The sequence below is a fragment of the Artemia franciscana genome, chromosome 3 (assembly GCF_032884065.1).
Source record: "Artemia franciscana chromosome 3, ASM3288406v1, whole genome shotgun sequence".
Taxonomy (NCBI): domain Eukaryota; kingdom Metazoa; phylum Arthropoda; class Branchiopoda; order Anostraca; family Artemiidae; genus Artemia; species Artemia franciscana.
Genome location: NC_088865.1, coordinates 42639951 through 42665625, shown reverse-complemented (window position 1 = coordinate 42665625; position 25675 = coordinate 42639951). Strand labels below are relative to the sequence as shown.

The window sequence follows — 25675 nt, the reverse complement described above, 5'->3', positions numbered from 1 at the left end:
TCAGAGATGTTTCTAGTAAATGGCTCTGACTTACATTTATATAAACAATTAAATAGTTTAAAAAACATAACATAAAAAGCTTTTTTTAGCAGAATGAAGGTTTTTGATGCACATAAATAAAGGGTATATACAAGATAGGGGTTAGCTCTGTAGTAGACCAAAACTTATGCAGATTATTAATTTATATAAATAATAACCTTTTTTCGAATGCACATCAAAATTTTGCAGTCTGGGTATCATTGGAGTTGTTGCAAAAACCAAATGTCTACCAACTTTCCAGATTTCTTAGAAAATTTGCAAAAACCAAATGTCTACCAACTTTCCAGATTTCTTAGAAAATTTGAATTAAAATCCGACATTAAAATCCTTACGCCGAAAAACAACCCACTTTTAAAAAATACTACTAATATTAATCAATACTAAAATTATGGTATTAAAAACGAACAGAACATATAAAGCGAATGTTTTTCTCAAAAAGTTCTTTAAAGGAAAGCACAGTCTCATCAAAAGCTACATCTCCGGAAATCCAAAGGTGGCAAAAAATTATTTTATCTTGACAATAAAACTGGAAGCCAATGCCCTTTTAAGGACTGACCACTTTGGAATTGTTATAAATGTTTTACGAATGTTTTTATCAAACAGTTCGTGGTAACGAACTGTAGTAAGGAGCGATCCGGCTCAATAGTAACCAAAATTCTAAAAAAATGAATTTTGATATCAAAAGCTACATCAAAAGAATCGCATTTTAATGCTGATTTTAAATATATAAGTTTCATCAAGTTTAGTCTAACCCATCAAAAGTTACGAGCCTGAGAAAATTTGCCTTATTTAGGAAAATAGGAGAAAACACCCCCTAAAAGTCGTAGGATCTTAACGAAAATGACACCATCAGATTCAGAGTATCAGAGAACCCTACTGTAGAAGTTTATCTATAGAAGTTTATCTGTAGAAGTCCTATCTACAAAAATGTGGAATTTTGTATTTTTTGCCAGAAGACAAATCACGGGTGCGTGTTTATTTGTTTTTTTTTCCCAGGGATCATCGTATCGACCAAGTGGTCCTAGAATGTCGCAAGAGGGCTCATTCTAACGGAAATGAAAAGTTCTAGTGCCCTTTTTAAGTGACCAAAAATTGGAGGGCATCTAGGCCCCCTCCCACGCTCATTTTTTCCCAAAGTCAACGGATCAAAATTTTGAGATAGCCATTTTGTTCGGCATAGTCAAAAACCATAATAACTATGTCTTTGGGGATGACTTACTCCCCCACAGTCCCTGGGGGAGGGGCTGCAAGTTACAAACTTCGACCAGTGTTTACATATAATAATGTTTATTGGGAAGTGTACAGACGTTTTCAGGTGGATTTTTTTGGTTTTGGGGGTAGGGTTGAGGGGAGGGGGCAATGTGGGAGGATCTTTCCTTGGAGAATATGTCATGGGGGAAGAAAAATTCAATGAAAAGGGCGCAGGGCGCAGGACGAATCTGGTCACGTTAGAAAAAAACGTCAAATTCAGAGCTTAATATACAATGCTGGGTGTTCGGAGCCTCTCTATTATGGAGTATAATTTGAAAATAACACAACTATACGAGCGATAAAACATATATACCACAACTATAACTCAACTAACGAAAGAACTGCTAAGAGATAACACAACTATAAAGCGAAAACAGGTGAAAACTAACGGGAAAATAAACGAACTAAGAGGTGGAAGGGGCCCAGAGAAAAAATATAATCCTTTTCCAATTTTGAGCCTAACTTCCGCCAAGGAGTAATAATGTCAGAAGCCCCAAAATACCGAATTATTTTCTTTCAAACAGTTCGTGGTAGCGAACTGTAGTAAGGAGCGACCCGGCTCAATAGTAGACGAAACTATAAATAATAGAATTTTGATGCTAAAATATACATCAAAAGAATCGGATTTTCATGCTGATTTTAAATATATAAGTTTCATCAAATTTGGTCTTCGCCATCAAAAGTTACGAGCCTGAGAAAATTTGTCTTATTTTAGAAAATAGGGGAAAACACCCCCTAAAAGTCACACAATCTTAACGAAAATCACACCATCGCATTCGGCGTATCAGAGAACCCTATAGCAAAATCAAACTCCTATCTACAAAAATGTGGAATTTCGTATTTTTTGCCAGAAGACAAATCACGGGTGGGTGTTTATTTGTTGTTTTTTTTTTTTTTCTTTTCCCCAGGGGTCATCGTGTCGACCAAGTGGTCCTAGAATGTTGCAAGAGGGCTCATTCTAACGGAAATGAAAAGTTCTAGTTCCCTTTTTAAGTGAACAAAAAAATCGGAGGGCACCTAGGCTTCCTCCCACGCTCATTTTTTCTCCAAAGTCAACAGATCAAAATTTTGAGATAGCCATTTTGTTCTGCATAGTCAAAAACCATAATAACTATGTCTTTGGGAATGACTTACTCCCCCACAGTCCCTGGGGGAGGGGCTGCAAGTTACAAACTTCGACCAGTGTTTACATATAATAATGGTTATTGGGAAGTGTACAGTCGTTTTCAGGGGATTTGTTTGGGTTTCGGGGGTGGGGTTGAGGAGAGGGGGCTATGTGGGAGGATCTTTCCCTGGAGAAATATGTCATGGGGGAACAGAAATTCAATGAAAAGGGCGCAGGATTTTCTAAAATTACTATAAAAAAAAACAATGAAAAAATAAACATGGAAAAGTTTTTTCAGTTGAAAGCAAGGAGTAGCATTGAAACTTAAAACGAACAGAGATTATTACGTATATGAGGGGTTCTAAAAATACTTTAGCATAAAGAGCGAGGTATTTAGGAGGAGATAAATACCTCGCTCTTTATACTATAGTATTTTTAGTAATTTCAACTATTTATTCTACGGCATTTCTGATTCAGGGGTCATTCTTAAAGAATCGGCACAAAACTTAAGATTTAGTGTAAAGAGCGAGGTATTAACGAGGGTACAAGCCCCTCATATACATAATAAAAATTTAAGAATATAAAAGTTTGTTACGTAAGTTAATTCTTAAGTTACGTATATTTTTTACTAATAAAAAAAATTCGTTAAAAAAAAAAATTTATAGTTGCCTTTTTGTGTAACAGAAAAATTGCATGGCAACTAGGCCTCCTTCGCCATCCCTTATTTCTCAAAATCGTCTGATCAGAACTAAGAGATAGCCATTCAACCAAAAAAGGAATTAAAATGTAAATTTCATTTTAATAATATATGTGTGGAGAGCCACAATCAAACATGCATTAATTCAAAAACGTTCAGAAATTACATAATAAAAAACTAGTTTTTCTAACTGAAAGTAAGGAGCGACATTAAAACTTAAAACGAACAGAAATTACTCCGTATATGAAATGGGTTGTCCCCTCCGCAATCCCTCGCTCTTTACGCTAAAGCTTTTAATTGTTTTAAAAAGTAGAATTGTGGCAAAGAGTCAAACTTTAGCGTAAAGAGCGAGGGATTGCGGAGGGGACAACCCATTTTATATATGGAGTAATTTCTGTTCGTTTTAAGTTTTAATGTCGCTCCTTACTTTCAGTTAGAAAAACTAGTTTTTTTATGTAATGACTTAATAAGACCACATCTCTTACGACGTAATAAACCAGACTCAAACACAAGATAGTTAACTACCTTAACTAGCTTAACTACTTTAACACGGGAATGAGTTAAGTGGGAAATATTGATTATGCAAATATTTATCAATTCCATCTTTTTGGCTTGCTTTATGAGTTTGATTAAATATATTAAAGAGCATAGATTCCAAAAAGTGGTCGCTTTCCTTATATTGTAAGTTAACAATAAAATAACAATTCCTTACAATTATTTGGTGCAAGAGGTCCTTCTTCATATTTATTTAAGAAAAATCCTACAAAAGAAGATGATAAAAAGAAGTTGATGAGCTAAATTAAACAAAAGACAAATCAAAATTAGATAAATATGTTAATAAATAAAGATTATAATACCGTTATTATAAACTTTTATCATAATTTATATATATTAATTAGATAAATATTGATAAATATGAATATAAATGTTATAATGTTAATATAAACATTAATAAATAACTGAAACCCTAAAACAAGCGTAAATTACAATAAACAACCAATTTAAATTCAAAACGAGTAAAAACAACCGCAAAGAGGAGTAGGGTCCTAATTGGAACATAATTTTCATATTATTGAAAACGATCTTTATTTTGAGCTATGTGTTTTGTTTCTATATATATATATATAGCAAAAGAAAATTATATATAAACAAAAGAAAAAATTAAAAAAAATTCACCATTGTTACCAAAATAATTGAAAAGAACAAATGAACGGAGACTGATAATTTGATATTTGTTTATATTCATTCCTGATAGTTTTAATGTTTTTTGATTTGTTAAATTTGTTATAATATAGAAAAATATATCAAATGTGTTTTGTTTGGAGTATAGCGCAAATTATATTCTGGTCTTTAAAAGGCACATGATGCGTTAGTTTATCTTGGTAAATATCCCGACAACAATAACTTTCAGAACCCTCTTCAAAAAGTTGAAAGGGGTACGGAGCCGCAAAAGCCAAATCCAAGAAGCTTAATTTTATTCAAAACCAAGTTTGGTTGAGATTTTATAGCCCCATTTTGTCTGGTAGATATCCTATCCGATGCTGAGGACTGATTATCTGGGAACACAAGTGTCCAGCTTGGACACTTATTGTTGCTTCCCATAAGAGTCATGATGACAAAAATTTATGGCCATCCCCGTCTTCCATTTCCCCCGAGACCGCTTAGGGTCTTAATTCTAAAAAAAATATTCAGCTACTAGTTTTTAATTTTTATTAAGTATGGAAAAGATGAAACCATCGCTTCTAGCAGATATCCCATTAAAAGAGAAATGTAACAATGCATTTCCCCTTACACGGCCTTAGAAAGCATCGTATTGTATCCAGATATCTCATAAGTATAAAATATCACGTTACAACCGTGACTATAGACAATTGTGAATCAACTATCTCCTTCCACATATCCTTATGGTTTCGACTTAATTATCTTAGCCTTTCCTAATATATCACAAATACACCCTTTTTGAAAACCTTGATTGTCCAGAGCTCATTTGGATTTAGTTTGATTTCCCATACAATATACTCCGAAAATTTTATCTTAATACCCTTAGCCGTTACTGAGATGTCTAAGATATAACTTTTGATTAAAAGTTTGATGCCCTAATTTTTTGCATTTTTTTCTTTTTGTTTTGTTTAGTTTAACATCTTTAGAACAACACCCTGAAGTTCCAACATAAAACACTGACATTTTCTTAAGATATTGCTAAGATACCTTTTTTAAAAATCTGGATCCACAAAGCTTGTTTTGTTTCAGTTTTACATCCATCGCTTCTTTTTTTGGAATCCTATACTTAATACGAAATAATTTTCCTGAGATATTGCCTCTGGGCCATTTTGAGAAGCTAAATATACTTAAATTCTTTTGATCTAGAAGAATAATAGTAGTACCAATATAAGTGGTAATAGCAGTAGTAGTAGTAGTAGTAGTAGTAGCAGTATTAGTAGCATTAGTAGTAGTAGTAGTTGTAGCAGTAGTAGTAGTATTAGTAGTGGTAGTAGTAGCAGTAGTAGCATTAGTAGTAGTAGTAGTTGTAGTAGTTGTAGTAGTAGTAGTAGTAGTAGTAGTAGTAGTAGTAGTAGTATTAGTAGCATTAGTAGTAGTAGTAGTTGTAGCAGTTGTAGTAGTAGCAGTAGTAGTATTAGTAGTAGCAGTGGTAGTAGTAGCAGTAGTAGCACTAGTAGTAGAAGTAGTAGTAGTTGTAGTGGTTGTTGTTGTTGTATTAGTAACAATGGAATTAATGGTAGCATTAGCAGCAGTATCATAAATAGTAGTAGTAGCAGAAGCGAAATTAGTAGTTGTAGTAGAAGTAGTACTAGTAGTAACAGCAATAGTAGTAGTAGTAGTAGTAGTAGTAGTAGTAGTAGTAGTAGTAGTAGTAGTAGTAGTAGTAGTAGTAGTAGTAGTAGTAGTAGTAGTTGTAGTAGTTGTAGCAGTAGTAGTAGTAGTAGTAGTAGTAGTAGTAGTAGTAGTAGTAGTAGTTGTAGTGGTTGTTGTTGTTGTGTTAGTAATAATAGAATTAATGGTAGCATTAGCAGCAGTATCATAAATAGTAGTAGTAGCAGAAGCAAAATTAGTAGTAGTAGAAGTAGTACTAGTAGAAATAGCAATAATAGTAGCAGTAGTAGTAGTAGTAGTGTAGTAGTAGTAGTAGTAGTAGTAGTAGTAGTAGTAGTAGTAGTAGTAGTAGTAGTAGTAGTAGTAGTAGTAGTAGTAGTAGTAGTAGTAGTAGTAGTAGTAGTAGTAGTAGTAGCAGTAGTAGTAGCAGTAAAAACAGTAATAGTAGTAGGTGTTGTTGTTGTTGCATTAGTAATAGCATAATTAGTGGTAGTATTAGCAGAAGTATAAAAAATAGTAGTAGTAGAAGTAGTAGTAGTAGTAGTAGTAGTAGTAGTAGTAGTAGTAGTAGTAGTAGTAGTAGCAGTAGTAGTAGAAGCACTAGTAGTAGCAGTATCAGCGGTAGTAGTAGTAGTAGTAGTAGCAGCAGGAGTAGTAGTAATAGTAGCAGTATTAGTAGTAGTAGCAGCAGCAGTAGTAGTAGTAATAGAAGTAGTAGTAGTAGTAGAAGTAGCAGTAGTAGTAGTGGTAGTGGTAGTAGTAGTCGCAGTAGTAGTAGTAGTAGTAGTAGTTGTAGCAGTAGTAGGAGGAGGAGCAGCAGAAGTAGTAGTAGTAGCAGTAATAGTTGTGGTAATAGTAATGTCCAAATTAGCAGTAGTTTTCTATTCTGAACTCACATCCTTTTAATTTAGTTCAATAGTAAAAGCGAAAAGTAGCAACAGAAGTAGCCCCGAAAATTTCACCTAAATGCCCTCAGTCATTCTTGAGATGTTGCTGAGATATCTTCTTGATAACCAGCATGAACATAGTCCTTTTTATTTAATTTTGAAGGAGCCTGCTCTAATTGTGGCCCTGCTCCTCTCTTTAACTGATAAAAGTCCGGATTGACTACTCCCTCTCAATTTATTAACATACCAGTACAATATTTTACTATTATGCCGTCTAGCTGCATCTTCCAGATCATTTGCATTCCTTTTATTTTCATAAATATGGTCGATCACTCTGATAATTCTTGTAAGAGCTTCTTCTCTTCTCTATTAAACAAAAAGATTTTTCACTAATATTCCTAGCTAAAGTCCTAACTTTCTTCCTCAGGACACCATCAGCAACTTCACAAACTGTTTTTCTAGAATTATGCCAACCATCTTCCACATTGTTAAATTTTAAACTCTGAAGTTTAGTATTCAACTGTTCCTGGAAAGTTTCTCTCAAATTTTCATCTTGGAGTCTATCAGCATCACAATTTCCCGGGAGATAGTTACCCTTCAAAACTTTCAGCTTTAAATTAACCTTAGACGCTACTAGATGGCGATCTTTACTTTGAACATCAATAACAGCACTCCTATATACCCTAATATATTGTATTGATGCTATCAGTCTTCGGTTTACTATAATATAATCAATAATGTTTTCTTTCTAACCATTACGTGAATACCAGGTTAACTTATGGACTTTTTTTATGACCAAACACCGTATTGGTTATAACTAGATTGTTATACGTACAAAATAGACAACTCTGACACAGTGTTTTTCGATTTAGCTCAACATCCTTCTCAAATTTTCTTAAAGCATCACTTTAATACCATAAGACTCAGTTGTACAAGTAATAGTAGTCGGGATAGTAGTAGTAGTAGTAGTAGTAGTAGTAGTAGTAGCAGTAGTTTTAGCAGTAGTGATAATAATAGTAGTAGTAGTAGCAGTAGTAGAACTAGTAGCAGTAGTTGCAGTAGTAGCAGTAGTAGTTCTAGCAGTAGCAGTAGTTGTGGTAGTAGGAAAGATAGTAATAGAGGTAATACTACTCTGAACCTACGCCCTTTTAATTTTTTTCAATAGTAAGAGTGAAAAGTAGTAACAGAAGTAGCCTTGAAAGTTTCATCTTATATCCCTCAGTCATATATGAAATATTGCTGAGCCATCTTGTTGATAACCAGCATACACGTAGTGCCTTTTGATTTAGTTTTAAAGTAGCCTGCTCTATCTTTGAAAGTTTCTAATTTATACCGTATTGCAGCCCTAGCATGCCTAAATATCATCACAACCTTAATGAAATGAAACTATTTTCATTTTTGTTAAATACTAATAGTAGCAGTAGTAGTGGTAGTAGAAGTAGTAGCAAAGATGGTAGCAATGTTGGCAGCCTTGCAAGTTTCAGTCCTTTTGATAACCCCTTCTACACAGAATGATTTACTAGTACCCTTACCATTAGCAATTACAGTAGTCATAGCAGCAAAAGTTAGAGTAGAAGCATTGGGAGTAGTATTAGTGATAGCAGCGGTAGTGGAAGTAATAGTGATCACATTGTGCCTTTATGGTTTAGTTAAATACTCTTTCCCAATACCCTGACAGTTTAAACTTGATACTTCAAGCCGTTTCTTAGAAATTGCTCATACATCCTTCTAATAGCCTGCATACACATAGTATACCTTAATAAAGTCCAACATCACCATCAATAGTCCTTGAAAGCTTAGTATTAGTAGTGCTAAAGACATAAGCATTAGTAGTGCTACTTTTAAAAGCACTGGTTGTATGCATATAGTAGGTTTTAAGTAGATAAAATCAACATGCCGTGAAAATTTAAAACTTACTCTGAATTTTGTTTTTGCGATAGTACTGATACGTCTGTATTGCATCCTGCATACATATAGTGGATTTTATTTTAGTCCAACATCACCTCACCACTTCCTAAGAATTTCTCCTTAATATACCATAGCTATAGCCTTAGTGTTAGCTGTAAAAGTAGTAGTAGTATTAGCATAAACATACCTTGTTAATTCTTGAAAATCTCCTTGAACATGCGCTGAAAGTTTCCGGGATATAGCTGTTGCGCTCTTTCAGTGACCTTCACCAACAGAGTGTTTTTCAATTTAGTTCAACATCCTCCTTAACTTTTTCATAAAGTGACACTGTAATACCCTTAGATTCAGTAGTACTAGTAATAGTAGTCGTGGTAGTATCAGTAGTAGGGGTTTTAGCAGTGGTAATCGTAGAAGAGCCAGTAATAGTAGTGGTAGTAGAAGAATTAGTAGTAGTAGCGGGAGTAGTAGTATTAGTAGTAGTAGTGGCAGTAGTAGTAGTAGTAGTAGCAGGAGTTGTAGTTGTAGTAGTAGTAGTAGCAGTAGTAGTAGTAGTAGGATGCAAATATTACTAGTAATACTGCTACTGCGAGCAACTCTGAGGCCTGCACAGCCGTCTGAGGCCTACACAGCTACGGACGCTCCTTTTCCATCCCAATCAATTCAATGCCTCCCTCTTTACACCCTCTTAGAGAGCTCCTATTTCCAATAAATGTTTCTTTATGATATCTTCCCATTCCAGACGAGGATGACCTGCTTTCTATTTAGCCCTAGATGGTTGGCCGAAAAGGAGAGTCTTCGGCAATCTGTCATTATTCATCCGCAGAACGTGCTCTAGCCCTCCCGATCTTTCTTTCATTATAGCTCAGGAAAGCAGGATTGAATCATATTTTTCGTACACCCTATTGTATGAAATACTGTCAGTCTGCTATACTAATAGATAGACTTATCTATTAATTAAATAAAAAAAACAAGTTTTCTTAAATGAAAGTAAGGAGCAACATTAAAACTTAAAACGAACAGAAATTACTTCGTATATGAAAGGGGCTTTTCCTCCGCAACGTCTCGCTCTTTACGCCAAAGTTTGACTCTTTCTCTTAACTCTATTTTTAAAACAGTAAGAAACTTTAGCGTAAAGAGCGGGGCGTTGAGGAGGAAAAGCCCCTTTCATATACGGAATAATTTCTGCTCGATTTAAGTTTTAATGTTGCTCCTTACTTTCATTTAAAAAAACTTGTTTTCTTATTAAATTTCTGGACGTTTTTGAATTAATGCATGTTTTGATCTTGGCTCTCCACTCATAAATAATTAAAACAAAATTTGCATATTAATTAATTGTAATTATTCGGAAGATTTCGAGAAAAAAGGAGCGAGGAAGGAGGCTTAAATGCCCTCCCATTTTATGATTACTTAAAAAAGCAACTAGAATTCTTAACTTTTTACAAACGTTATCATTGGTGAAAATATACGTAACTTACGAATTAACTTACGTAGCGAACTTCTATATTCGTATGTTTATTGCCTATATGGAGGGTTCAACCCTCGTCGATGCCTCGCTCTTTACACTAAAGCTTAAATTTTGTCCCAATTTCTTAAAAATGACCTCTGAATCACAAAGGCTGTAGAATAAATAGTTGAAATTACTAGAATTACTTTAGCGTAAAGATTGAGGTATAACGAGGAGGTAAACCCCTCATATGCAATTTTTTTCGTTTTAAGTTTTAATCCTGCTCCTTACTTTCAGTAGAAAAAACTTTTCATATTTATTTTTTCATTGTTTTTTCAAATAATGCTAGAAAATCCCATGAGATATTTCTCCATGGAAATATCCCCCAACGTCCCCCCCCCTCAACTCTCCCCCCTAAACCAAAAAAAACCCTGAAAACGTCTGTGAACTTCCCAGTAACCATTACTATATACAAACACAGGTCAAAGTTTGTAACTTGCAGCCCCTCCCACGGGGACTGCGGGGGAGTAAGTCCTCCCTAAGGGCAAGGTTATTAGGTTTTTCGACTATGGTGAATAAAATGGGTATCTCAGAATTTTGATCCGGTGGCTTTTGGGAAAAATGAGCGTGGGAGGGGTCTAGGTGCCCTCCAATTTTTTTGGTCACTTAAAAAGAGCACTAAAACTTTGAATTTCCGTTAGAATGAGCCCACTCACGACATTCTAAGACCCCTCAGTCTATACGATCACCCCTGGAAAAAAACAAAAAACAAAAACAAAAAACAAAAAAACAAATAAACACGCATCCGTGATCTGTCTTCTTGCAAAAAATGTGAAATTCCACATTTTTGTAGATGGGAGCTTGAAACTTCTACACTAAGGTTCTCTGATACGTTGAATCTGATGGTGTGATTTTCGTTAAGATTGTTTGACTCTTAGGGGGTGTTTCCCCCTATTTTCTAAAATGAGGCAAATTTTCTCAGGCTCGTAACTTTTGATTGGTATAACTGATCTTGATGAAACTTATATATTTAAAATCAGCATCAAAATGTGATTCTTTTGATGTAACAATTGGTATCAAAATTCCATTTTGTAGAGTTTCGGTTACTATTGAGCCGGGTCGCTCCTTACTACAGTTTGTTACCACGAACTGTTTGACAAATGAACTAACATTAATTTCATACAATCAAACAGTTCGTGTTAACGAACTGTAGTAAGGAGCGACCCGGCTCAACAGTAAATAAAACTCTAAAAAACAGAATTTTAATACTAAAAAATACATTAAAAGAATTGGATTTTTATGCTGATTTCAAATATATAAGTTTCATCAAATTTAGTTTTACTCGTCAAAAGTTAAGAGCCTGAGAAAATTTGCCTTATTTTTGAAATTAAATAAAAAAAAACAAGTTTTTTTAACTGAAAGTAAGGAGCGACATTAAAACTTAAAACGACCAGAAATTACTTCGTATATGAAAGAGGCTGCTTCCTCATCAACGCCTCGCTCTTTACGCTAAAGTTTGACTCTTTCTCTCAATTCTTCTTTTTAAAACAGTAAAAAACTTTAGCGTAAAGAGTGGGGCGTTGATGAGGAAGCAGCCTCTTTCATATACGAAGTAATATCTGGTCGTTTTAAGTTTTAATGTTGCTCCTTACTTTCAGTTAAAAAAAATTGTTTTTTTATTTAATTTCTGAACGTTTTTGAATCAATGCATGTTTTGATTTTGGCTCTCCGCAGAGGAATAATTAAAACAAAATTTGCATTTATTTTTTTTTTTGTTGGCTAAATGGCTTTCTCATAATTTTGATCGAATGATTTTGAGAAAAAAAGAGCGGGGGAGGAAGCCTAGTTGCCCTCCGATTTTTTGGTTAATTAAAAAGGCAACTAGAATTTTTAATTTTTTACGAATATTTTTATTAGTAAAAGATTTACGTAACTTAAATTAGCTTACGTAAAGAACTTTTGTATTCTCATATTTTTATATCATATATGAGGAGGTTCGCCCCCTTTTCAGATCCTCACTCTTTACACTAAAGCTTAAATTTTGTCCCAATTCATTAAGAATGACCCCAGAATCACAAAAGCCGTAGAATAAATAGCTGAAATTACTAAAAATACTTTAGCGTAAAGAGCGAGGTATTAGGAGGAGGTGAGCCCCTCAAATGGGTAATAATTTCTGTTTGTTTTAAGTTTAAATGCTGCTCCTTACTTCCAGCTGAAAGAACTTTTTCATATTTATTTTTAATTGTTTTTTTTTAAATAATGCTAGTAAATTCTGCGCTCCCTTCATGGAGATTTTCTTCCCCCATGACAAATTATCAATGGAAAGTTTCCCCCAGCATATCCCCCTCTTCTCAACCCCTCCCCCAACCAAAAAAAATCCTCCTGAAAACGCCTGTACACTTCCCAATAACCATTACTATATGTAAGCACTGGTCAATGTTTGTAACTTGTTGCCCCTCCAACAGGGACTGTGGGGAAGTAAGTCGTCCCCAAAGACATAGTTATAAGGTTTTTCGACTACGCTGAATAAAATGGCTGTCTCAGAATTTTGATCCGTTGACTTTGGTAAAATAATTAGCGTGGGAGGGGGCCTAGGTGCCCTCCATTTTTTTTTGGTTACTTAAAAAGGGAACTAGAACTTTTAATTTCCGTTAGAATGAGCCGTCTTGTGACATTCTAGGACAACTGGGTTGATACGATCACCCCTGGGAAAAAAACAAAAAACAAAAAACAAACAAACAAATAAACACGCATCCGTGATCTGCCTTCTGGCAAAAAATACAAAATTCCACATTTTTGTAGATAGGAGCTTAAAACTTCTACAGTAGGGTTCTCTGATAAGCTGAATCTGATGGTGTGGTTTTCGTCAATATTCTATGACTTCTAGGGGGCGTTTCCCCCTATTTTCTAAAATAGAAAATTTCCAGGCTCGTTTTTTTTTTAGAGATTTTCTTAGGCTCGTAACTTTTGATGGGTAAAACTAAACTTGATGAAACTTATATATTTAAAGTCAGCATTAAAATGCGATTCTTTTGATGTAGGTATTGGTATCAAAATTCCATTTTTTAGAGTTTTGATTACTATTGAGCCGGGTCACTCCTTACTACAGTTCGTTACCACGAACTGTTTGAATAGGGGAAAACACTCCCTAAAAGTCATAGAACCTGAAAATCACACCATCAAGTTCAACTTATCAGAGGATTTTACTGTAAAAGTTTCAAGCTTCTATCTACAAAAATGTGGAACTTCATATTTTTTGCCAGAAGAACGATCAAGGCTCCGTGTTTATTTTTTGTTGTTGTTTTTCCCCAGGGGTTTTTCCCATCGACCAACTGATCCTAGAATGTCGCAAGAGGGCTCATTCTAACGGAAATGAAAATTTCCAATGCCCCTTTTAAGTGAACGAAAAAATTGGAAGGCACCTAGGCCCCCTCCCTTGCTCATTTTTTTCCCAAAGTCAAATTTGAGATAGCTATTTTGTTCAGCATAGTCGAAAAACATAACAACTATGTCTTTAGAAATGACTTACTCCCCAACAGTCCCCGGGGGAGGGACTGCAAGTTACAGAGAATGCAAGTTACGGGACTGCAGAGAATTTCCATGAAAGGGGTGCAGTATTTTCTAATATTATTTAAAACAAAAAACAGTGAAAAGATAAACATGAAAATGTTTTTTCAATTGAAAGTAAGGAGCAGCAATAAAACAAACGAACAAAAATTTTCACGAATATGAAGGGTTCATCTCCTCCTAAATACCTGCTCTTCACGCTGATGTATTTTTAGCAATTTCAACTATTTCTTCTACGGCCTTTGTGATTCAGGGGTCATTCTTAAAGAATTGGGACAAAAATTAAGCTTTAGTGCAAAGAGCAAGGTATTAAAGAGGGGGCAAACTCCCTCATATACGTAATAAGGATATACGAGTATAGAAGTTCACTACGAAAGTTAATTCAGAAGTTACGTATATATTTCATTAATAAAATCGTTCGTAAGAAATAAGAAGTTGTAGAGTCATGAGGGAAGAGAAATTCAATGAAGGGGGCGCAGAATTCTCTAGAATTATTATAAGAAAAAACAATGAAAAAATAAATATGAAAAAAATTTTTCAACTGAAAGTAAGGAGCAGCATTAAAACTTAAAATGAACAGAGATTATTACGCATATAAGGGGTTCTTCTCCTCCTAAATACCTCTCTCTTTAAGCTAAAGTATTTTAAGTATTTTTAAAAAGTATTTTTAGCAATTTCAACTATTTATTCTACGACCTTTCTGATTAAGGGGTCATTTTTAAAGAACTGGGACAACATTTAAGCTTTAGTGTAAAGAGCGAGATATGAACGAGGTGACAAAACACCTAATTTATATAATAAAAATATACGAATATACAAGTTCGTTCCGTAAGTTAATTCTCAAGTTACGTATACTTTTTACTAATAAAAACATTCGTTAAAAATTAAAAGTTCTAATGGCTTTTTTAAGTAGCCAAAAATTTGGAGGGCAACTATGCCTCCTCCCTATCCCTTTTTTCTCAAAATCGTCTGATCAAAACTAAGAGAAAGCCATTGAGCCCAAAAAAAGAATTAATATACAAATTTCATATTTATAACTTATGTGCGGAGAGCCAAAATCAAACATAAATTAATTCAAAAACGAGCAGAAATTACTCCGTGTATGAAAGGGGCTGTTCCCTTCTCAACGCCCCGCTCTTTACGCTAAAGTTCTTTCATGTTTAATAAAGGAGAATAGAGAGAAAGAGTCAAACTTTAGCGTAAAGAACGAGGTGTTGAGAAGGGAACAGCCCCTTTCATACACAGAGTAATTTCTGCTCGTTTTAAGTTTTAATGTTGCTCCTTACTTTCAGTTAAAAAAAAATAGTTTTTTTAAAATTTAATCACAATAAGGGGCTAGTGCCAGATTTGCCTCTCACCCTCTCGGACTATCTGTGGTTTTTTCTACAATTAACCATGGCGTGATGCTCATAACTATTTGATTTTAATGCAATTTCTCAGGAAAATATCTTGCAATTCTTGCACTTTGTGTTTTAAAAATGTGTTTTAAAAAGAATCTCATTGTTCGCAGACAAACCTTTCGACTTAAGAAGTAATTGTTAAATCATTTTCATATTTGTAATAAAGTAGGCATTATAACTAGATATTTTCTCATTTTACTCATATATTTTTTTTTTCAGTGTATTAGCTTTGAAAAATTATTATGCAAACGTATAGGAGCGATGAAATTCATAGCTGGTCCTGCTACTTTAGTCTTTGGCTTGTTCTATTTATTAGGGAAGAATAAGAAACATTATCGTTTAAAGATCTAGCCGTTCCTTAGGAGAAATTAAATAAAAAACAAGTTTCTTTTACTGCAAGAAGGGAGCGACATAAAAACTTAAAACGAACAGAAATTATTCCGTATATGAAAGGGGTTTTCCCCTCCTCAACGCCTCGGTCTTTACGCTACAGTTTGACTCTTTACAACTCTACTTTTTAAAACAACAAAAAAAATAGCGTAAAGAGCGGGCATTGAGGAGGGGACTAAGGTGCCCTCCAATTTTTTTGGTCACTTAAAAAGGGCACTAGAACTTTTAATTTCCATTATAATGAGCCCTCTCGTGACATTTTAAGACCACTTGGTCGATACCATCACCCCTGAAAAAAAATACGCATCCGTGATCTGTCTTCTGGCAAAAAATGCAAAATTCCACATTTTTGTAGATAGGAGCCTGAAACTTCGGCAATAGGGCTCTCTAATACGCTGAATCTGATGGTTTAATCTTAGTTAACATTCTATGACTTTTACTGGGTGTTTTCGACTATTTTCTAAAATAGGGCAAATTTTCTCTGACTCGTAACTTTTGATGGGTAAGACTAAACTTGATGAAACTTATATATTTAAAATAAGCCATAAAATGTGATTCCTTTGACGTAACTATTGGTATCAAAATTCCGTTTTCTAGACTTTCCGTTACTATTGAGCCGGGATGCTCCATACTACAGTTTGTTATCAAGAACTTTTTGATTGGTCTTCTTTGGATGGCTCACAAGACTGTTTCCATTGCAAACTACGTCTTTTCCTGAGGTTCTTACCTTAAAGTCGGGAATCAAAGCAACTGTCATTTATTCAAATCATTTATAGGAATAATGCTAGGGAATATCTGCAGATGAGCTCTTCCCAGGAGCAATTTATGAGAACAGGGCAGTTTTTAGATTCTAATACAAAGATTTGTTTCGTGCCCCTCTGCAGCCAGTCCCAAGCCTGGATGAAGGAGGAGGGACGGGCAACGATCTCGCAATCCGTTCCCGGGAACCAGAGGAGTAATCCCTTGGGAAATATTCCCTTTCAACAGAAACGTTAAAGAAGAGCCTCGGATCCGAACCCCTACCGACGACGACAAACTCATGCCCCCGGACACGATTTTTAAAAACAGAAAACAATCTAAAATTTGGTTTTTGGAATGTCCGCACGATGTCCCAATTATCGAAGACCAAACAAGTACTCCAGGAGATGCGCACATACGATCTAGACATCCTGGCACTGTTCAAAGTAAGATGGACTGGCTCCGGAGAAAACAACTTAAAGACCATTCTACGATTCTCTACAGCGTTCCGAAAGCAGGCATAAACAAGGAGTTGCACTCATTATGACGAGGGAAACCTTAAGATCTCTCTTGAAATGGACTCCCATATCGCCAAGAATTCTCGTAGCGCGTTTCCCTGGACGACAAGCAAAACTTTCGGTAGTAGTCTGCCACGCCCCCACTAACGTCGCAGAAGTCGATACCAAAGAAGAATTCTACCACACTCTACGGGCAGTGGTCAACAACATTCCGAAACATGACATAACGTGAGATCTCGGTGACTTAAACGCTTTCGTTGGCGACGACGAGTCCTACTGCCTACAAGCACTCGGTAGGCACGGCATGGGCGTGCGTAACGACAATGGAACGATGCTGATCGACTTTGCAATGGCCAATGATTTGTTGATAGGAGGCAGCCTCTTTCCTCATAGTGACGTCCACAAGCAGTGGCACCATTTGGACCAAATCTTGGGGTGGGCATGCACCCCATCTTCCCCCCCCCCCCCGAATCACTTCGTGTTGCGTAATCATCTAGGAAACGGGTATTTGACAGAACTCGAGAATTTTATTATGTATCTAACCTACTTTCAAAGTTTACAATGATTAATAGCAAATAGCGTAATTACCCCAAGGGTCGTCAAGTAATTACGCTCTTTGGTTAATAGGCGTGCAGTAATTTCAAATCAATTGGACAAAATGGATTATGTTGGACATAATGGATTATTATGGCCGGCAAAGGGCCCTTTGTGGTGGAAGCTTGGGCCCCCTGGAAAATGGCATTTGCCCACCCCTGACCCCCCCAAATGGCGCCTCTGTCCACAAGTATTAATGGAACTCCCCTTGTGGTGCAGTTAGAAACCAGATCGACCATTGTCTAGTCATCCGGAAGTTTTGCTCCAGTATACAAGATGTGAGAGCATATAGAGGCGTGGATGTTGGATCAGACCACAACCTGCTAGTAACCAAATTCTACCTGAAATTGAAGAGGAATGAGAAAAAGGCACCCAATTCAAAATCCCAGTTTGATTCTGACAAGCTCCTAGACCGAACGACCAGGCATGAGCTCGTTACCGAACTTAGCAACAAGTTTGAAGCACTCTACATCAGTGACCAAGACGAGCAGGAGATGATATAGGACCAGATAAAGAACATCTACATTGAGGCAGCAAGCAAGACCCTCGGGCACCGTAAGAAACTGAAAGACCAGTGGCTATCAGACCGCACTTGGCAGCTCATAGAAGAGAGAAAAGTCGTAAAACTTCAGATCCTTGCCTGCCACGACGCGAATCAGATCTAAAAGACCGAGAATTACAAACGGATTGACAAAGCTTTCAAAAAGAGCGCGCGCCGAGACAAACGCCATCTATATGAAGCAAAGGCTGCGAAAGCTGAAGAAGCTGCCAAGAACGGAGACAGCAGGTCGCTGTACAGGATAGCGAACGAGATCATCGAGAAGAAGAGAGCCAGCGATGGTCCGATGAAGGACGAAAACGGCATACTGGTTACCGGTCCCCAAGAGAAGAAGAAGGTGTGAGCCAACCACTTTGACAAAATCCTGAACAGACCAGCCCCGGACGAGCTAATCTCCATCCCCGAAGATCCTTAGATATTGCTAGACATCAACACTGAGCCCCCGACTGAAGACGAAATTCTGAAGGCCGTCAAAAAGCTAAAAAACGGCAGATCACCAGGAGATGACCGTATCAGGGCATAAATGTTGAAATGCTCCATGGACACCTATGTCACCTATTGGAAAGACTTCTTCGGAACCATCTGGACAACAGTAAAAGTACCTTCAGAATGGCGCCACAGTACGCTCGTGAAGCTCTTTAAGAAGGGCGATACCACGCTCTGTAACAACTGGTGAGGTATCAGCCTGCTCTCGATTCCGGGTAAATTGTTGTTCCACATAATTCTGTCCCGAATACAGCGTCACCTAGAAGATTACCTGCGTGATGAACAGCATGGCTTCCGCCCAAACCACTCTTGCACGGACCTGCGAAGGCTCATGGAGGAGAGTTGCGAATGGCGCAATAAACTCTACATAATCTTCATAGACTTCGAAAAGGCGTTCGACTCATTAGACCGCCAGTCACTCTGGAAGCTCCTTTGCCACTATGGTATCCCTGATATCATGGTAAATCTCATCATGGCGATGTATGAAGATACAACCTGTTGTGTGAAGACAGCAGAGGGAAATTCACACAAATTTCCCATCCTTTCCGGGGTGAAACAAGGATGTGTGCTATCCCCACTACTGCTCACAATCATCATCGAATTCGTACTGAGGAGCGTCAACTCAACTAGGCTACGCCTAAATGATCACCCGCTGAACGACCTAAATTTTTCTGAGGATATTGCCATCCTCTAAACCTGCAAATCCCGGCTCCAAGCACTGCTCTCGAGCGTCCAACAAAAAGCAGAAGATTTTGGACTCAATATCAACGCCAGTAAAACCAAAGGCATGAAAACTAGCGGTTCACCTATGAGCATAAAATGTGGTGATAGCGACGTGGAGCAAGTGGTCCTTTCAAATATCTTGGCAGCACCATCGATAACACGGGATTCACAGCCAAAGAAGTCATTGCCCGAATTGGACTGGCTCGCAGCACTTCAACAGACTCAAAAAAGTTTCGAGATCGAGTATCTTCTCTCTCCGGCTTAAGCTCCACCTGTTCAACAGCAACGTCCTGCCCATCCTCCTCTATGCATCTGAAACATGGTATCTCAATCAAAAACAAGAGAGGAGAATTCAATCGTTTGAAAACATGTGCCTACGTAGACTTCTCGGCATCCTTTGGACCCAGAAGTTAACGAAGGATCACATTAGAAACATCACAGATCAACCGACCCTCATCGAGACCATGCGAAGGCGCAGGTGGAGCTACCTCAGACATCTGCTGCACATGGACGATTCCAGAATTCCCATTTCTACCTTTTTCTGGTTATCCGAAGGCACCCAACACAGAGGAATGCCCAAAAATACACTCCGTCGTACCTACAATAACGACCTGCGGCACCTTCACGCATCAATACAGCGAGAGTGGAAAAAAATCGTCGCAGCCGCAAGTTTCAGAGACAACTGGAGACTGTTCTTGGATGCCTTGGGTTCCTCTGGAGGCACACGAGGATCTAAGGTCTAAAGTAAGGGTCTAGTGTTGCAGATAGCAATAATCAATTGTGACTCATAGACGCAAAACCAAAAAGGAAAACTGAAACTAGTAATTTAAGGTTCCATGTTGAAAAGCATAATTTAATTACATTGATTTGATTACAAAAAACTCAAACAATTCATGTAACGGAATCAAACATGTCGAGGTAAGGAACTGTAGGTTAAGTAAGTAGTGATATGGCTCAATTTTAACAGAAACTTTAAGAAACTGCGTTTTGATAGCAATAGACATCAAGAAAATCCACTGTTGATGCTTATTAAAAATATATAAAATTAATCAAGTTTAATGTAATCCATCAAAATCTAAGAGCCTGAGAATATTTGCCCAAATTTCGAATAAGAGGAGAAATGCCCCTAAGAAATCGAGTGATCTTAATAAAAATCACACCATTAGATTTAGCATACCCGAGAACCTTAGTGTAGAGGTTCAAGCTCCTATATAGAAAAATCTGAAATTTTGCTTTTTTGGCCAGAAGGAAGATTACGGCGAGTATCTAGTTGTTTGTTTTTCTTTCTTTTCTTCAGGGGTTTTCGTATTAAGCCGGTTTTCCTAGAAGATCGGTATGTGGCCTCTTTGATCGAAAATCAAAAGTTCCAGTTCCCCTTTTAAATGAACGAAAATATTGGAGGGCAGCGAGTTGTGGGGTAGGGAATGTTCCATGGAAAAATTTTTCCATTTTTCATCAGTAGAAGGAAGCTGATCTCCTAGTATTAATAAAAACGAACAGAAACTGTATTTAAGAAACAGTTTTTTCAACTAACAGAAGGAAGCAACAGTAAAACTAAAATGGACATAAATTATTATATGCATAAGAGGGGTTACCCGTTCCTCAATACCTTACTCTTTATGCTAAGATTTTTAGAAAAGTTTCAAGAACAGCTTATATTTTTAATTAAACCACTCTTGTGTTTCAGAAGTCATTCTTAAGTGATTGAAGCAAAAAGTCCCACTTTTGTGTAAGAGCAAGGCATTGAGGAAAGGGTAGTCCCTTCATATCCCTAAGAATTTCTTTTCATTATAAGTTTTTATGCTGTTCCTTACTTTTGTTGAAAGTTTGTTCTTTTTATTTTTAATCAGGATGTAGCTTTGGCTAGTATCCTAGTAAGAGACTATCACGTCCCATTCTAGGAAATATACTACCCCATAACTCTTAAAGGAAAGAGTCAGATCGAAATACGAAGTATACTATTATAATCGTATACCTTTTCTGCAGGAAACCTACAGCTGTTTGGCTTGAATAACTGAGAAAATCCATTGGCTAGAAGAATATTAAAAGTTGCTTGAAATACGAAATTCTGCATCGAGGGCATCCTTTTTTCCTTTTTTTTTTTCCTCCACAGCTTGTGGGGTACTAGAGCATTATAGAGTACTGTTTATTGGCTCATTTAAAGGAAACTGATGTATTTAAAAGCCTTTTTTAATTTACAAAAATAGTTTTCAAAATATAATCATTTAAAAAATATATTTTTTAATTTACAAGACTTATGAATAACGCCGTAATTTTAGGTTGTAACCATATTTGACATAAGAGTAAATGCAATATTATAATGTTAGTTATAATTACATCAACACTGAATCGCTAAAGTTATTAGTGATTCACTGGGTGTAGAGATGGCTGAAACCTGGTAAACAATAAACCAAGGCACATTTTGGATTTTGTTAGCTGCCTCATTTGTTGAAATTCGTCTCTTATTATTCCAAATAAGAAAAAACCCTAGGCATTTTCATGTTTGTAATTTTGACAAGGAATTGTTTCCGGTAAAAATATTCGGGATAATTCTCTTGAATCGTTTCGAAAGTGCCCGGAAGAAAAATACCCACGAAAATCAAGCTGGCTTCAGACTAGGCAGAGGCTGCATTGATAATATTTTCAGCATCCGACTTATTATCCAACAGTTCCAAAGGTATAACTTACCTCTAGCTTTAATATTCCTCGACTACACCACGGCCTTCGACTCCGTTACTCGTCACAAACTCTGGAAAATCCTAAAAATCGATGAAATGCCTGTAAAGTCTATCCAACTAATTCAGACATATTACTCAAAGTCAACAAGCCGGATAAGAATCTATGACGAGGGAATTGAAGATTTCCAAGTCGAAACTGAAATAAAGCAAAGCTGTGTCCTCTCTCCAATCCTGTTTAATTAATGTATAGACTGGGTGCTAGAAAATGCCCTAATGCACCACAATGGTGCCCAAATTGGAAAAAATGCTGTCCTTGACCGACTTGGATTACACTGATGATGTCGGACAAATCTCTGACCATGAACATGCTCAAAAGATGTTAGATGATATTGTCCGATGGTCACGTATGATTGGACTTAAGGTAAGCGCAGAGAAAACTAAATTTATGGTCAGGAATCATCCGACCCAAATATCTTTGAGCATGAACTTAACTCAGCTAGAAAGGGTTGAGTGTTTTACCTACCTAGGGCCCATACTTTGCACTGATGGTTCTGCCGACTTAGACATCCAGCAAAGAATACAAAAGCCGAAGTTTGTTTTCGCATCCCCTCGAAAGCCAATTTGTAACCGTCGAGAAATTTCTATTCTGACCAAAAGTCAAATCTATACGGCCATGGTCCGAACCATCCTACCCTATGGATGCGAAACTTGGTCCTTGAAGCTCCAGCACGGGAGAGCACTACCTGCTCCTGCTTCCGAACATGGATGCTTACGCCAAATACTTAGAATTTGCCGGCAAGATCGTATATCTAACTCCATTACTCTCCAACTCTACAAGTTTAGAAGAGATGTCGCTGCCACCGTTAAAAAGCGTCGTTTAGAATGGCTGGGTCACGTCCTGCGAAGACCACCAGAATACCTGCCCCGTTAAATCCTTCTAGTTGAGCCATACCACTCTTGGAAGAGGCAGCAAGGAGGGCAAAAGAAGAACAGGTGGACCCTGATCAAGCCTGACCAGGATCCCATTGGTGGCTTTAAAAAATGTGGGCATAGATGGTCGACCTAGTGGCTCTCGTTCGCAAAGCAATTGGCAGCAGATCGTGAAACCTGGTCCAAAAAGATCACAAGGATTCTGGATGCCAGGCGATGCGGAAACGCCTGACTCCCGTAACAAGTACAAGTACAAAATACGTCTCTTGAAATGTTGCTTATTTGGGGCATAGTGCCAAACTTAGGATCGTCCCTTTAAATTCAAAAACTAAGAAAAAGCAACAGTATTTTTTCTCTTTGTAATTTCACAGTAATATAGGTTGCAGCGGTAGCTAGCAATTGTTAATCTAATTAATCTAATTGACAAGACCATGTTCCGAGGTTTCATAAAGTAAACTAACACTTGCTAATAGTAAGTGAAATATTAATTAGTAGTAGCAGTCTTAGCCTTAGTGCAGTACTATCATCGGTAATTTGTAATAAGAGACAATTTGGCCCAATAATAACCAAAACTAAAAAAAAACAGAATTTGGGAATAGCTAATTTATCAAAAGATTTGGCTTTTTATACTGATTCTATATAATAAAGCTTTTTAACTTAAATCATTAAGCTACTATCCTAAAAATAATTTCTAATATTTTAAAAAAGGGGATACACCCCCAAAAGCCAATAAATTAAAATGAAAAATCATACCAACAGTTTTGGCAAATCAGAAAACTACAACGTGGAGATTTCAAGTTCCTATCTAAAAGATTACCAGATGTTTTTTTATTTTTATTTTTCCTCAGGAGTGATCGTATTGAACCTTAGGAGACCGACAGGAGGCTCAATCAAACGAAAATTGAAAGTCATTTTTAAGTGGCCAAAAATATATTAGGGCAACTAGCCTCCATTCCACATTTTTTCCCAAAATACACTGGCAAAATTTTTAGAAGTTATTTGATTTAACATGATTGGATGGTCCATTAGCTATGCCTCTGGAGATGATGTGACCAACCAAGGCCCGTTGGGAAAGGGCTGTAAGCTAGGCAAATTGCCCATTGCTTACTTCTAGTATGTGATACTAGTAAATATATGGAGTTTTTTTGGGATAAATTATTTGAGGGGGAGGATCTTCAAAGTGGAGAGTCTTCCACAAGGAGGAAAGTTTTCGGGGTTATTTTCCACGTGAAACTTTCAGGGGGAAAATAAGCCAAAATTCTTACTTTATTTATGGCTAACAAATTTTTGAGAGCATGTTTGAGGCGATTTGTCCGGGGAATTTCTTACCAGGGGGGGGGGGAATTATTGGAGATATTTTATTGTTGCAGGTTTTTTCCATGCAAAAATTCCACAGACGGTAGGGATGGGTTTATTTCCAGCAAGATCTGAAAATAATCAGAAATCAAATATGAAAAAAGTTTTTTCCAATTTTCTTTTCAAGAAAGAAGAATTTTTCAGGGGAAATTTTCAGTGAGGAGGGTACTACTCAGGGTACATGTTCGGGGGGAGGGTTTATGTGGAAAATATTTCGAATGGGGGAATTTTTAATGGATTTCCCGTTTTATTTAAAGAAACGATCGAAAATTAAATAAAGAACTTAATTAAAGCTAAGCCCTGAACGAATATTAAAACTAATCGACACAATTAGACTGGGAATTAAGTTCAATTTCTGGAGACAAAAATTACTCCGTCCTTATAAAACCTCAATAGTTATTTTGGAGGAATATTAAGCCGGTAACAACAAGTAATTGATTTTAACTATCGGTTTATTCCATAGCTAAACTCTCTGCTTCTCTGTGCAAACAGTTTTCTAAAAGAAAATAGAGTTTCTTATATTATATTCCCTCAGATAATCCAATTTGTACATCCCGATTGCATATTTGTATCTGTAATTAACAGATATTTGTCACTAATTAGTTGCTTTTATTTTTAGAGAAGTCCAGTGCCAAAAGCAAACTCAGAGCCCCTTTGGCCACTCTGTTATTCAGCAACAAGAAGACAAAAATTTGTATCGCATAGTGTTTTACTCAATAAGGATAATTCTTCAAGAAAGGCATGGAGTCACGGGAGCAAATCAGAAGGGGATTATCCGAGTAATTTTAACCCGGTCAAACTGTTGTGCAGATATTCATCATCATCGTCAAGTTCTCGTTGATAAAACTTCAAATTAATGGTGTGCACAAAAACATATTCACTCAATTCGACAAATTGCAAGCATATGGATATGTACTATTCCATGCTAGACTATACGGTGCGATGATTTTACAAGTTAAATTGAAAAATGTAATCAACCATGATGGGCAGAGCCGTATACAGGGGATTTAGGGGATAAGGACCAACGCCCCCCTAAATGTTCGTCCGACTGGTAAAAAAATAACAAAAATGAATATAAACAAATTTTGACGAGTTTTTAAGTTTTTTCCTCCCCCCCTCCCTCGAGAAGAAATCCTGGATACGACCCTGGTGGTGGAATGTGGTTACACTTAAATATTTGAGCATTGTACTTTTTTTTCTTTCTCTTTTTTGTGAGTATTACAGTTCTATTACGATTGTAAATTCAAAAATTTCCGTATCAAACTTTGATACCAGTTATTATATGAAAAAATTTGTGCTAAGCAGAATCCAAAGGGACCAAGATTGATTCTGAATACTGCTAAAGATTGATCAATTTCGATCAATCAGGGCTCTACTGACAAGAACATTAACTAGAAGCCTCGGCCTGTCATTGTCGTCAAAATTTTTATTGCCAAGGGTGAATTATGAACAGAAAAGACTGATCGGACAGTGATTTCGATGGTTTTTTTTATCTTTCCGAGAAAATACGAGTAGAAATGAGGATTTTTTTCTCAATGTCTAAGAATATTCGAGTTTTTCTTAGATTTTGATA

The 25675-nt window shown here is 36.5% G+C and overlaps 1 protein-coding gene across 2 annotated transcripts in view; it reads left to right on the top strand.

Moving 5' to 3' along the window:
* The window catches only part of LOC136025284 (neuropeptides capa receptor-like), a 141034-nt gene extending 115682 nt beyond the window's left edge, over positions 1-25352 (top strand). For both annotated transcript variants that reach the window (XM_065701169.1, XM_065701170.1), the window contains exon 7: positions 24722-25352. In XM_065701169.1, the coding sequence (XP_065557241.1) occupies positions 24722-24959 (238 nt within the window). In that variant the 3' untranslated portion in view covers positions 24960-25352. The remainder of the gene's footprint in view (positions 1-24721) is intronic.
* Positions 25353-25675: the final 323 nt, after the last annotated feature.